The sequence below is a fragment of the Oncorhynchus tshawytscha genome, linkage group LG08, assembly GCF_018296145.1.
Source record: "Oncorhynchus tshawytscha isolate Ot180627B linkage group LG08, Otsh_v2.0, whole genome shotgun sequence".
Lineage (NCBI taxonomy): Eukaryota > Metazoa > Chordata > Actinopteri > Salmoniformes > Salmonidae > Oncorhynchus > Oncorhynchus tshawytscha.
In genome coordinates, this window is record NC_056436.1 from 6,624,618 (window position 1) to 6,638,503 (window position 13,886).

The 13,886-nt window shown below is 43.8% G+C and overlaps 2 protein-coding genes across 2 annotated transcripts in view; both read right to left on the reverse strand.

Annotated features, from left to right (window-relative positions):
* Positions 1-1,315: 1,315 nt before the first annotated feature.
* LOC112256975 (serine/arginine-rich splicing factor 5) lies at positions 1,316-8,131 on the reverse strand. Its single transcript, XM_024430573.2, has 8 exons — positions 7,988-8,131; positions 7,126-7,257; positions 6,963-7,033; positions 4,895-5,044; positions 4,428-4,500; positions 2,858-2,931; positions 2,578-2,685; positions 1,316-2,356 (listed from the first exon to the last, which is right to left on the reverse strand). Exons 2-8 carry the CDS (start codon positions 7,249-7,251, stop codon positions 1,963-1,965), a joined length of 996 nt encoding a protein of 331 aa, XP_024286341.2. The 5' UTR covers positions 7,252-7,257; positions 7,988-8,131; the 3' UTR covers positions 1,316-1,962.
* A 3,553-nt stretch (positions 8,132-11,684) lies between these two features.
* The window catches only part of LOC112256974 (deubiquitinase DESI2-like), a 13,315-nt gene continuing 11,113 nt past the window's right edge, over positions 11,685-13,886 (reverse strand). The window contains exons 3-5 of the mRNA XM_042325138.1: positions 13,669-13,762; positions 12,778-12,919; positions 11,685-12,574 (exon numbers count right to left, since the gene is read on the reverse strand). Coding sequence (XP_042181072.1) covers positions 12,323-12,574; positions 12,778-12,919; positions 13,669-13,762 — 488 coding nt within the window. The 3' untranslated portion in view covers positions 11,685-12,322. The remainder of the gene's footprint in view (positions 12,575-12,777; positions 12,920-13,668; positions 13,763-13,886) is intronic.

Below are 13,886 nucleotides of genomic sequence, written 5' to 3' on the forward strand. Positions count from 1 at the left end.
AAATTTGGAGGGGACAGCTGTCAGACCCATTATCACTTCGGATCAATCAACATGTGGTAATCACTGAACATATATCTACACTTAGGTCAATTATGCCACCTAGTGGCATAAAAATCTGGCTGTTGACACTTCTATAGAGTAAAATATTAGCAGTGAGGATTAAAGTCTACGAATGCTACACACTTGACAGCTGAGAACTTCCATTCTCCTTGGTACATGCTGTAAAGAAGATCTGTTTCAGCTATTGTAAAGGACGTCACGCTGCTTGCTTAGCCGGGCGGCAAATGAGATCTAAGGCACTGCATCTCAGTGATAGAGCTGTCACAAGTCCCCGGTTCGAATCCAGGCTGGATTTTTTTTTATTTTACCTTTATATAAACTAGGCAAGTCGGTTAAGAACAAATTCTTATTTTCAATGACTGCCTAGAAAGATAGATTGTTACCTTGTCAGCTCGGGGGTTTGAACTTGCAACCTTCCGGTTACTAGTCCAACGCTCTAACCACTAGGCTACCCTGTCACACCCGGCCATCATTGGGAGTCCCATAGGGTGGTACATAATTGGCCCAACGTCATCCGGGTTAGGCCGCCATTGTAAAGAATGTGTTCTTAAAATGACTTGACTAGTAAAAAGGTGAATGTTTTTTTTTTTAACAGGTAGCGATTCCTCCAGTCAGCTCACAGAGGAACGAAAACAGGACATCTGCTAGCACATGACCGCCCTCCCTTCAGGGGACCGTCTTCACGTACACCATGCCAAAAGCTAGCTAAAATCAGCAGCAGAAGTGGTTACATTTCAGGCTGAGGATCACCCCCCCCCCATGTGACCTATAAGATGCCAATTCACACCCTTTTGCAGGAACATTATCTTTAAAAATCAGATACAATTTGCAAAAAAAAAAAAAAAAATGCTTTTTATTTGCAGCAACATGCAGGCCCTGCTCTAAGATCACAAAATGTAGACGAGGAGAAAAACCAAGGACATTAGATCTCTGGAGCCACGTGTAAATAGTCAAATGATGACCAGAATATTCCAAACCTACACTCAGGGGTCGCCCATCAAGATCAACAAAGCATGCACACTTAGAAGTGGTGGTTTAGACTATGTAGTCTTTTGTTCATATTTTTTTTTTTAAATAAAAGACAAAATCACTTAATTTGTGAAATGCTTATTCAGTATACTCAATCATCGTTAAAATGCAACAAAATCCTAATAGTAGATTACATTACTTCACAACACCCATCCAAATCATTTTGGGTGCAGTTTAACTTCACTATTAAGAGTGTGGATTGGAACACAGATAAGACAAAAACAAGGAAGAAAAAAAACATTGTATTGATTAGACAAAGTTCACTTCAAAACAAATTGTACATTTCATACAACTTATCAATCACAACGAGACTTACAAACCTGTAGGGACAACGATACAGATATTCAACAGGACAGCGACCCAATCAAAAGCTCTCAAATCACTCTGTACATTTTATTAACTAAAAAAAAAAAAAAAAAAAAAAAAAAAGGTTTGGTTTTCAAAAGGAAACGCTTTAATTATTCAGATAGCAATAAAATACTAAATTAGAAGTTGAATTGGGGGACGCAGGATCCAACTTATAATCATAAAACAACCAGTCCAGGGCTAAGAGGAACTGAACCAACCAGGACTAAAGCTCAGATTTTAAAATTAGATTGTGGGAGAGAGGGCATTACACCCAAGGCAAGGCTCCTCTTCATTTACAACACACTAGCAGGCAGGCAGGCTGGCACAACGCCACGTGCCACGGTTCCAGCATGACATTCCCTTCAGTCCATACATACCACTACACCAGTGGAGACTGGTGGTCACTTAAAATCGGGAGGACAGACTCATTGGTATGGAACTAACAGAACTTTATCAGTGTTCCCATTCCAACGAGTCTCTACTCCTTCCAATGGACTATTCCTCAACAGCTCCCCTCAGAGCGGCTCAGTGCTGGCTCTCCACCGAGGGGGACCGAGACCGGGACGGCTTCCGGGCCGGGGCAGGAGAACGGGAGCGTGGGGGAGGGGTACGGGAACGGGGGGCAGGGGAGCGGGAACGCGGGGCAGGGGAGCGGGAACGTGGGGGAGGTGTACGGGAACGAGAGCGTGCGGGAGGGGTACGGGATTTGGAACGGGAGGGGGAACGTGAAGTGGAGCGATGTGCAGCCCTGCCCCCTCCTCCTGAGGAAGGCTTCTTCTCCGGAGTACGGCTGGCAGAGCGGGGGCTCCTGGAGCGATTACGGCTCCTGCTGCGGCTGGGGGACTTGGAACGGGGGGACCGGGAACGGCTACGGGACCGGGAGTAGCTGCGAGAGCCACGGGAACGACTCCTGCTGCGGCTGTTGGAACAGAATAATTTAATTACATTTACCCCCCATCCAACCACTAATGTAGGCAGCTCAACGCAGTAGGCCAATCTTTGAAGCTACATTTCTGTAGCTACCTACACTGCCCCCAAACATCAAGACATGGGTTGGCTCACAATTCTAGATGCAAACGGAAAACCCACAATCATGTATTTATCCAACTTCACTACAAAATTGGAAGAGGGGATGCCTACCGGCTCTTGCGATCCTCAGACAGCTTCAGCTTTCGTCCATTCAAGTCTGTTCCATCAAGCTTATCAAGAGCGTTCTTCATATCACTGTGTGATGCAAACTCCACCACCCTGTCGAGTCAAATCACATTGAAGTTGACAGCTCAGTTCATAATAGCAGCAGGGCAGACCACATATGTGTTTGTTTTATTAAAACAAGAGGGTTTCTAAATTGGACAGCCGTCCCTCATTTTAGCCCTTCCATTTCGTGCTTAACGAACAGGGCCCTGGTCAGACAACTCACCCTTCATTCTTGTTGGTTCGGTGGGCATCCACAAAGGTGACCTCTCCAACTTTCCTCATGAGATCTTTCAGGTCCTGTGGTGAAGCATACATGAGTCAGTGACAGACCAACACACGAATGTGGCTGAGAGAACTCTTTACCTGGGACAAGAGAAAAATCAGTAAAGCAACACGACAGTAACCCCCCTCTCTGTAATATTGACCTCATCAAAACACAGTTACAATGTGATGTTCTGGCATTTTCAGACGAGGGCGTTTAAATGACGAGCCACTGCCATGGCTTCACAGCTAACCAGTTCACTAAAAAAAAAAAAAAAGGAGAAACCTGACACTACTTAGTTCCCTGGTATTGTATTTCAGGTTTGTTAAGTCAAATAGAGTCGATGTGACAAATAGGAAGCTGGTGAGACGCGACAAATCCTTTGAGGTGTCGCGTCTTGGACATGTTGTCGGTTAGTGGCAACTATAGTGGTTTTTAGGGGGCGTCGCTAAACTAAAATCAAGTCTATGGAGAAGTATTTTCATTTCATCATGACCCATTTTGATCAAGGGGTTCTTTCAGTAACCTATTAATTGGCCTACTATAAATTTTCCATAAGTTTTCCCAGTAAGACTAAGGTATAGGATTCTACTTCCTGTTCCTCCCAACCCTTAAACCCAATCACATGAGTTATATGTTACTTACCGTTCCATACCCAGGAAGACATTAGCAAAGAGCCACGTGTCCAAATAGAGGACCAATGGGAACCAATGCAGTCACAGTGTTAAGCCCTTGAGAAACGACCTCCCTCAGCCTTGACAGACCCGGACTCCGGCCAGCCTCCACAAGGGACCACCAGAGAGCAAGTAGGGGAAGGAACGAAGGAAGAGGGTGTGCAGTGTGCCCAACTGTCAACACACCCAGCTCCATCAGCAACAGATAAAAGAGCCAAACGGGAGAGTGTAGGGAACGTGGAGTGGGTTGAGGGAGTAACAGGCTGGCTGCATTCGGGTGGGGGGGGGTTTCCACCAGACCAGACCACAGAACCTCCAGACTGGGGCTTTACGAGGGACCATCCTAAGGCTATCCTGCGCTAGAGCCCTTTCACCCGCTACGGGGCCCAGCCAAGATTTAGATCAGCGGCAACTGCGTGTGAGGAGAGGCACCAAATGGACACTATTGAAAACACAACCAGCAGAGGGCGCTATGCACATAACACCTCCAAGGAGGTTGTGCATGCAACTCCATTATAAACTAATAACCAGAATAAGAATAAACTGTTAAAATAAAACTACGATGTGATTGGTTAGATTTACCTTCTGGTAGAAGTGCTTATATATTTTTATTTATTTATTTATTGTTTAAAGAAACAGTAAAAACTAAGTCAATAAATAAAACAATGAATTCCTGAATCCAAAAGGGGCCTTGCCGTTCTATCGGCCCTAATGGTACTTTTGAGCATATAGCCGTGTCCTTTGGTAATAAATCAAAGAAAAACATGGTTTCAATAAGAATACAGCTTATAAGGGGGGGAAAAAAAGCAGTATCAGTACAGAGTAATGGTCTGAAGCAGATGGGTTTAACCTCTCACCTGCCAACTGATGCGTGACGACAGGTTCTCCACGATGATTCTGTGTTCAGTGCGCACTGGAGGACCATACCTACTGCATGGGAGGAAGGCAGAGAAAAGTTAAACACAGAGGGGGGGGGGTGACCCGTTACTATTAGGACCAAAAGGTTTCATACACATGAGAGCCTGACATTAAAATGAAGCCACAGGTCAATAGATATAATGCATGAATGTACAGCATTGGATCAAGACAGGGTCACAATGTATTCTACTCACACGGGGGAAATGACTCCTACAACTGAAAGCATGATAAGTCTTAATTATCCAGTTGGTATATTCAATACGTGTAAGACATGCTACTTCTGCACACGGAGCCACCAAGGAAGGTCAATGTCTCCGAGCGATGAAGGGGGAACTAAAATCACACCGACTAAAGTCCATTCGCTGCAGGTGAGAAGGTGGAAAATGAAGCGGTGTTGTCTGTATACCTGGAGCCTCCGCCACCTCCACCGCGGCGATCACCAGACCCCTGGCGGTAGCTGCTGAAACGAGGCGAGAAACGTCCTCCTCCTCCTCCGCCGCCCATCCCGGGTCCACCACCCCTCCCTCGTCTGGAGCGGGCATGCTCTATAGTTACCCTATTAATAAAAAATAAAGACCAGACAGACACTTATAACAGGGCTGCAGAAATGACTAAAAGACTTAGTATTCTTTCTTCATCCCACGTAATCTATTTGTATTATCCGATTAACGTCTCTGAACGGGGGAGGGGGGCGGGGGGGTCATTGAAGGTGTTAGTAGATCCAGAATTTTAAGTAATGGGCCGGATGCGACTGTCAGCGGTCTCGGGTGTGTCGTGTTCAAACGGACTTGTCCGGAAGTGCCGTCCAGATTCAAACGTGACATGGTACAGTAGCCAGAGAAACTGTCTAATATATGCCGCTGCCCTTGCATTGTATGAGGCGGCGCATGTAGCTTGTTGTTGGCTAATCATTAGACGAAGCAGCAAACTGCTGGGTGTGTAGCTTGTTGTTGGCTAATCATTATGCTACAGAGAGAGACTTGCTCCGTGTGTCGTAAAAGTTTGGAGATAACTGTCAGAAGCTCATAGTACAGCCCCTCCCGCTATACCAGCGTCATCTCCCTCTCGACGGTTAGCGGGTCTGGATCCGACCAGGTCCATAAGGAATGCCTCCCGGGTCAGTTTGGAATGTGTGTATATATTATTTTAGATTCATATCGGATCCACTTTGAAACTGGACCTGTGAAGACCTCTAGTTGTTATTACCAGGATCTGACCACTAGATGCTAATATTAGGTACCATTGGATTGCATTTGCGCCACAAATTCCAAGTTTGGACAACAATAGCAGCGCATGAATTGGCAACTGCCCGAGTTACACCGGGAGGGCACAATTCCACCATCAGTGTTCAGACTGTCCGCAATAGGCTGAGAGAGGCTGGACTGAGGGCTTGTAGGCCTATTGTAAGGCAGGTCTCAAACGGCAACATCGCCAGTGGACACAAAGAGCCCGGATCTCAATCCCATTGAGCACGTCTGAGACCTGTTGGATCGGAGGGTGAGGGCTAGGACCATTCCCCCCAGAAATATCCAGGAACTTGCAGGTGCCTTGGTGGAAGAGTGGGGTAACATCTCACAGCAGAACTGGAAAATCTGGTGCAGTCCATGAGGAGGAGAAACACTGCAGTATTTATTGCAACCACACCAGATACTGACTTTTACTTTTGACCCCCCTTTGTTCAGGGACACATCAATTTCTGTTCGTCACATGTCTGTGGAATTTGTTCAGTTTATGTCTGTTGTTGAATCTTATGTTCATACAAATATTTACACGGCAAGTTTGCTGAAAATAAATCCTATACATGAACAATTATAGTGCAATCAATTCACTCAAATCCTCTGTGATCAAATAATGTTGCAGGAAATCTATTTCCAACTCCAGAAATTACTTCAGAACAATCTGAGGTGCCTTGGGCTTTCTGGGCGGAACAACCCAGTTGTGTACTTAGGTAGTACTTTAACGCATTTTTACCTTAGCAGTTGTTTTTTTAGTATCTGTACTTTGCCTTTTATATTTTTGACAACTTATTTCACTCCTAATGGAAATAATGTACTTTTTACTTCATTCCTTTTCCCCTGACACCCAAAAGTACTTGCTTAGCAGGACAGGAAATGGTCTAATTCACACACTTATAAAGAGAATATCCCTGTTCATCTCTACCTCCCCTGATATAGCAGACTCACTAAAACACAAACGCATAGTTGGTAAATAAATAAAAACAAAGTGTCGTCTTGTTTGCTTAATATGACATTTTAAATTATTTATACTTTTAATACGCAAGTACATTTAAAACAAAATACTTACTTACTCAAATTGGTATTTTACTGGGTGACTTTCACAAGTCATTTTATTCTACTCAAGTATGAAAATGGTGTACTTCTTCCAACAATGCCCATGTGTATTAAATGTCCAACCATAACATGTTGCAATTTATCTTTCTTGAGACTTTGCTCAATGTGTATCCAAATCATTACCTTTCACTACAGAGTTCCTTGCCATTCAGCTCGTAAACTGCATCATCTGCGTCTCTGTGGTCGTCAAACTCCTGATTAACGAGAGGGGGGGGGGGTTAACTAAACAACAAACAAAACATTCACAATAGGTGTTTGATCAAGACACGAGGCAAGGCCGACTTACCACAAAGCCGAAACCGTTCTTCAAATTTACTTCCCGGATCCTTCCATAACCTTTGAAGAACTTCTCCACGTCCCGCTCACGAGCATGAGGGCTCAAACGACCGATAAACACTCGACATCCACTCATAGTTATCTGAAAAAAAAAGTTGACTTGGTGATTAACAGAACATTTAACCCCCCAAACACGTAGGTTGCCGATAAGGCCCAGATCAGTGTGTGCTAACTAGCTAACGTTAGCTAAGAGTTATCAATACTTAAAGTGCACTTTAGCCAAGTTCATTAGCCCTAATGCTGGTTAGTACTAGCCAGATAGCCGTCTAGTCTGGGTTCGGCAACGTATACAGTTTCACATATACGCTAAACGAATAAACTACATACCGTTTAATGTGAATTTAAACACCATCTTGATCATGTGTATATTATACGTTAGTAAGCTAACTAGCTAACGTTAGTAGCCAGCTATCCGGTCGCAGTTCGTTTTTTCCATGAGTTCCCAGTTGTCTTGAACGCGGCATTTTACAACCCGACGAAAAGGCCGCAATTATACGAAACAAATGTTGTGTTTAGTGGTGCTATTCTCTGGGCGCTGAAAACAGTAGTTGCGATTATTTTTTATTTTTTTAACGTCATCGTATGTTACATCGGAGATCCAGCCCGTCCACAAAAATAATCGCAGTTTCGTCGGCTACGAACGTTATTAGCTAGCTAACGTTACCATGTCGTGCGGTTGCCTTTTCGCTACTCTAGCTGCATTACTAGCTTAGCACTCGGGACAACATATGAATCATTAACATTATTGATTCGCCAAAATATTTGTGCAAGTCTACTGACGACATTTACAATTAACGAAATTTGAATCTCACCCTTGCCGTTGTCTTCGTTACTTCTGGTAGTGTGCTTGCTTGGTTGTTGTGTATCAAAATGGCGACTCCGAGTGAGAGAAAGATGAGGAAACCGGATGTTCATCAACACCAAGGGTGGTGGGCGTGTTCCAGTCCTGCAGACCTATCAAAAAACGTTCCACAAGACCCATGCCACAGATATAACAATGAGACAGATATTTCACCGGATGTATAAATGTGAAGCATCCGGTTGATGTTTCAACATTTGGTGGTGAGAGGAAACCAAGTGGCCTCCAGTGGGAGAAGATGAAAGCGAGATGGTTTATGGGCAATATTCTGCTAATGTTCTCATCGATTAAATATTTGATCTCAAAACAGTGTTCAAAACTAGAATATGATACGAACAGACTGGACTAAGTTTTCTAGACTTCACCCTTGGCCAAAGTTTTTTTAAATTGAGTTTAGGAGAGCAAGCGCAAATTGAGTTATTGCACATGCGCACTTCAAATTAGGCGTTCCCTATCGGAAATATGCAAATCAATGCTAGAACGAGCCAATAGGCTCTCACTGGCTCGTGTTTAGCTCTGCCCACCTTCTTGCATGTTCTGCCCACTATGAGTAATTTACTCCCAGAGGAAACGACATGCTGTGGTCTATCTTGGTTTAGTTATAACAAAAATCTTTGCTCCTGCACTCTAAACATCTCTGAACAAAAATGTACTGAAAATGTACATACAAAATAGCCAGATCTTTATGACACATTTCCCAACATCCTGCTGGCCATCTCATCTGACTGAACTCAAAATAAGGTTTTCCTCCCATTCAATGGTGTTCAGACGGTGTGGCCAAACTCAAGGACAGGACAACATATTACTGCTATTCTTGTATCTTTACTCTATTACCATCCTTAACATTTGTGGCATCGTCTTACAATTCGGTAAAGCACATACATAAATACAATAGAAAAGGTCTTCTCTGCAGAAAGTACCAAAAATTATTTCAATATAGAGCATGGAATACTGACCTTTACGGAACCTATTTCAATTTCAAGATGACAAAAAAAATAATCTTCCTGAATTAAAAACAAAACCAAAACAACGTAGATGACACTACACATTTAAAAAATTAATGAAAATATATAGATGATTTAAAAAATAAGTATATAAACAAATAAATATAGTTATTTTATTTTGCCCAGTTGTCATGGAGATGATGGATAATAATGAGACACCGGTGTAACAAACAACAGGTCATGTGATTTCCTTCCTGAGAGGGGGATGGGATACGGAGGGGTGGAGGCAGACAGACAGTAAACCAAGGAGGAGAAGAGAAAGAAAGGACAATATTGTCTTCCAGAAAGACTTATGTACAGAATGAATACTATTGACTCTACCAGAGCAGCTGTAATATAATGCAGGAACAGAACAGAATAACATGTAGCCTAACGTCTGTCTCATCTGGAAACAGCATTATTGATATTGTTTGATAGGATGGTAGTCAGTGTAATACTCTAGTCCAAGACTTGCTGACTGGTAGGACAACTGGCTGACTGGTAGGATAATTGACTGACTGGTAGGATAATTGACTGACTGGTAGGATCATTTACTGACTGGTAGGATCATTTACTGACTGGTAGGACAACTGGCTGACTGGTAGGACAACTGGCTGACTGGTAGGACAATTGACTGACTGGTAGGATAATTGACTGACTGGTAGGACAACTGACTGACTGACTGGTAGGACAACTGACTGACTGACTGGTAGGACAACTGACTGCCTGGTAGGACAAATCAAATCAAACTGACTGTCCGGTAGGATCAACTGACCGACCGGTAGGATCAACTGACCGACCGGTAGGATCAACTGACTGACCGGTAGGATCAACTGACTGACCGGTAGGATCAACTGACTGACCGGTAGGATCAACTGACTGACCGGTAGGATCAACTGACTGACCGGTAGGATCAACTGACTGACCGGTAGGACAACACAATATTATTGTAGAAAGACAACCTCCTCCCCGTTGTTTCAGGGATCACCTGTGAATCCAACACATTAAGAGACATAGCCAATCAAAAGACATCTCACAACAACAACAAAACCTTTTCCTTCACACAATGCCCTAACTGTAACTGACTGGTAGGATCAACTGAGGGGGGGGGGCCCTTCCTCGACGGGCCTCCAGACCCCTCACACATCTACTCAATCACTCTCTGGGGAGGAGGGGTCAAGACAAGAGGAGTTGTATGAACAGAAAACCGTGATTCAACAACTTTTGAGTTTCACTTTCACTGCTGAGATTTCTTATGTTGTGCGCCGACTGATCGGTAACAAGGGCTGAGATTTCTTGATCAGGTTTCATCTCCTGATGAAAGATTGAATGGTTCCCATTGAAGAAGTGTATAAATGAGACATCTGCCAGTGTTATTCATCACATGATGGTAGTAAATAGCTAATTATATGGGGGGGGGGCAATGTCTTGTTAAACAATACATGAGACCATGAAATAGACAAATAACACCCTAATATATAATACTAATACGATAAAATGTAATCATTGAAATCAATACGGTCCAAAACTAATTTCGATGTCTTCACTTTTGTCCAATCCTTTGCTCTTGGCACATCATTTTCAGTTAGGAATGACATTTAACAGAAATGTGCTGGTTTAAATCACACATGTAATTACTCCTTCTAAACAGAGCACATATCACTATATATCAGGTTCATATCACTATATATAGTGAACTACAACGTCCAAAAAAATGGCCAGAATATTAACCCCCCCCCCACACACACACACACACACACACACACACACACACACACACACACACACACACACACACATAACAAAGCAAAACATCTTTGAAGTTAAGAATGAAGGCCCAAGTAAGGAGGTTAAGTACCTCTTGAAGTGAGCAGCAAGTCACATCCTGCTAACGTCACAATACCAGTAGTCTCAGGCGTCGTCCCAAATGGAACACTATGCCCTGGATTGGGCACTTATTTTGACCAGAGCCATAAGGGCCCTTGCAACAACAACTACAAATTGTGCACTATATATAGGGAATAGGGTTCCATAGGGCTCTGGTCTAAAATAGTGCACTATATATAGGGAATAGGGTTCCATAGGGCTCTGGTCTAAAGTAGTGCACTATATATAGGGAATAGGGTTCCATAGGGCTCTGGTCTAAAATAGTGCACCCTATATAGGGAATAGGGTTCCATAGGGCTCTGGTCTAAAGTAGTGCACTATATATAGGGAATAGGGTTCTATAGGGCGCTGGTCTAAAGTAGTGCACTATATAGGGAATAGGGTTCTTTAGGGCTCTGGTCTAAAGTAGTGCACTATATATAGGGAATAGGGTGTCATAGGGCTCTGGTCTAAAGTAGTGCACTATATAGGGAATAGGGTTCTATAGGGCTCTGGTCTAAAATAGTGCACTATATATAGGGAATAGGGTGTCATAGGGCTCTGGTCTAAAGTAGTGCACTATATAGGGAATAGGGTTCCATAGGGCTCTGGTCTAAAGAAGTGCACTATATATAGGGAATAGGGTTCTATAGGGCTCTGGTCTAAAATAGTGCACTATATATAGGGAATAGGGTTCCATAGGGCTCTGGTCTAAAGTAGTGCACTATATAGGGAATATGGTTCCATAGGGCTCTGGTCTAAAGTAGTGCACTATATATAGGGAATAGGGTTCTATAGGGCTCTGGTCTAAAATAGTGCACTATATATAGGGAATAGGGTTCCATAGGGCTCTGGTCTAAAGTAGTGCACTATATAGGGAATAGGGTGCCATTTGGGACGTACATTTAGATGTATCTTTGTGGTGGCTGATATCCGTTTACTCTACAATAGAAGGAGCTCTGCAAGAAGAGAATCAGGGTGGATCGGGGATGAAGGCTGACAAAAGTTTAAAAGTTCATGGAAAAAGAGAAATTACCAGAAAGTAGCCCAGACCTACAGTACATCATGTAGCTGTGGTCAATCTAAAAGAGCCATGCCATGCTCTGAGTTAGTTTGTCAACAAACCTATAACAAATCCCCCTCCAGAATATATCTACCATATCTAAAAGGGAGAAAACCAGGGAAAGGATCTAAGGATCTGTAGGTTTTGCAGGACCCCCCGGCCCCGTACTACCAGGCTAACTAATCATCTGTCGTCCTCGTCTGTTCTCAGGGGTGGTACTATGAGGTCAGGTGGTTATTCAGTCAGGCCCACAGATATTACATCACTACATCCCCTGCAGAGGGGACCTGGTGACCTTCTGGTCCAGGGTTCGAAGGTCAAAGGTAATTGAGAGAGTCCTATTGGCTGTTCTCTTCAGACCTATACAGTCATTGGCTCAGACCCGTGTATGGCGACAGCTGTGTGAGGATCCGGTGCCCGCCCCAGCGGTCCCGGAGCCTGAGTTGGGGTCCTCGTCGCTGGACTCTCCGGCCTCCCGCTCCTCCTTGTGGAGCCCCATGCTGATGTGGCTCTGGAGGGCAGCGGGGGTCAGCCACTCCTTAGGGAGGCAGGTCTGGAGGAAGGGCACGCAGGAGCTGAAGTAGGCCAGACGGTTCACCCAGCGAGGGATCTCACGCCCACACAACAGCTGGAATAAGAACGAAAAACAAACATGTTTTTCAATTGGCAAGTTTTTAAAAAACATATTGCGCAAAATATGTATGATTGTCAATAGGCAATGTTCCCATTGACAGTAATGGCTCTATCAGATCGTTCACAATAAATGTCAATATCATGTAAAAATCAAACAGTAATCCTCCGTAACGAAACGGTGATGAAACAGAAACTGACCTCAGACAGCGAGGATGAGAAGTGGTTGCAGTTCTTGTGCATTAGATGGTAAGAGTTACCCTTGAAATCCCTCCCCAGCTCCTCCATGATTTTATCCATATCCTCCACTGCAAAGTCTGTTGTGCCCAAAGCGATAGCCTCCCTGTGTTAGGAAAAATATGTTTCGTAATCATTAGCAACAGCTAATGGGGATCCTAATAAAATAGCAAAATGAAAGGTGGTAATTGGGTGCATATAGTGTTATTCTATCCCTGTATAAAAACTGGTATCAGTGACTCTCGTCCCAAACATCAACCATCACGATACAATGAATGAATACAAGGCCACTGCTCAGTAGGACATGTCTCCGTCCCAAATTGCATGTCTCCGTCCCAAATTGCATGTCTCCCTCCCAAATTGCATGTCTTCGTCCCAAATTGCATGTCTCCCTCCCAAATTGCATGTCTTCGTCCCAAATTGCATGTCTCCGTCCCAAATTGCATGTCTCCGTCCCAAATTGCATGTCTCCCTCCCAAATTGCATGTCTTCGTCCCAAATTGCATGTCTCCGTCCCAAATTGCATGTCTCCGTCCCAAATTGCATGTCTCCGTCCCAAATGTTGTCTTTATGGGCCTTGGTCAAAAAGGGAATGGGGTGCAATTTGGGATACAGGGTAATGTTGTCTTTATGGGCCTTGATCAAAAAGGGAATGGGGTGCAATTTGGGATACAGGGTAATGTTGTCTTCACATCGCTACTGTAAACAAAGACAGTCTTTGATTTCCTGTTGGTGTCATGAAACAACGGCCATTGACCACTTCTCTATGTGATTAGGCACTTTGTGTACCCGTGTGTGTGTGTGTGTGTGTGTGTGTGTGTGTGTGTGTGTGTGTGTGTGTTAATGTAAACTCACTTGAACTTGAAGGTCTCTCCTAATTCAGTGGCGTTTCCAGGATTGATTTCAAATATGCCACTGAATGGGTACGGGTGGCCCCCATATGCAAACTCTGTAGTAAAGAGGAGGAATAAGGAACACACTTGGTAAATGTGCTATCTTCATTGAGACAGCTCATGATACGGGCATGAGAAAAATGATGGCTGTCTCCACCTTGCTTTCCAACAAAGGTACAT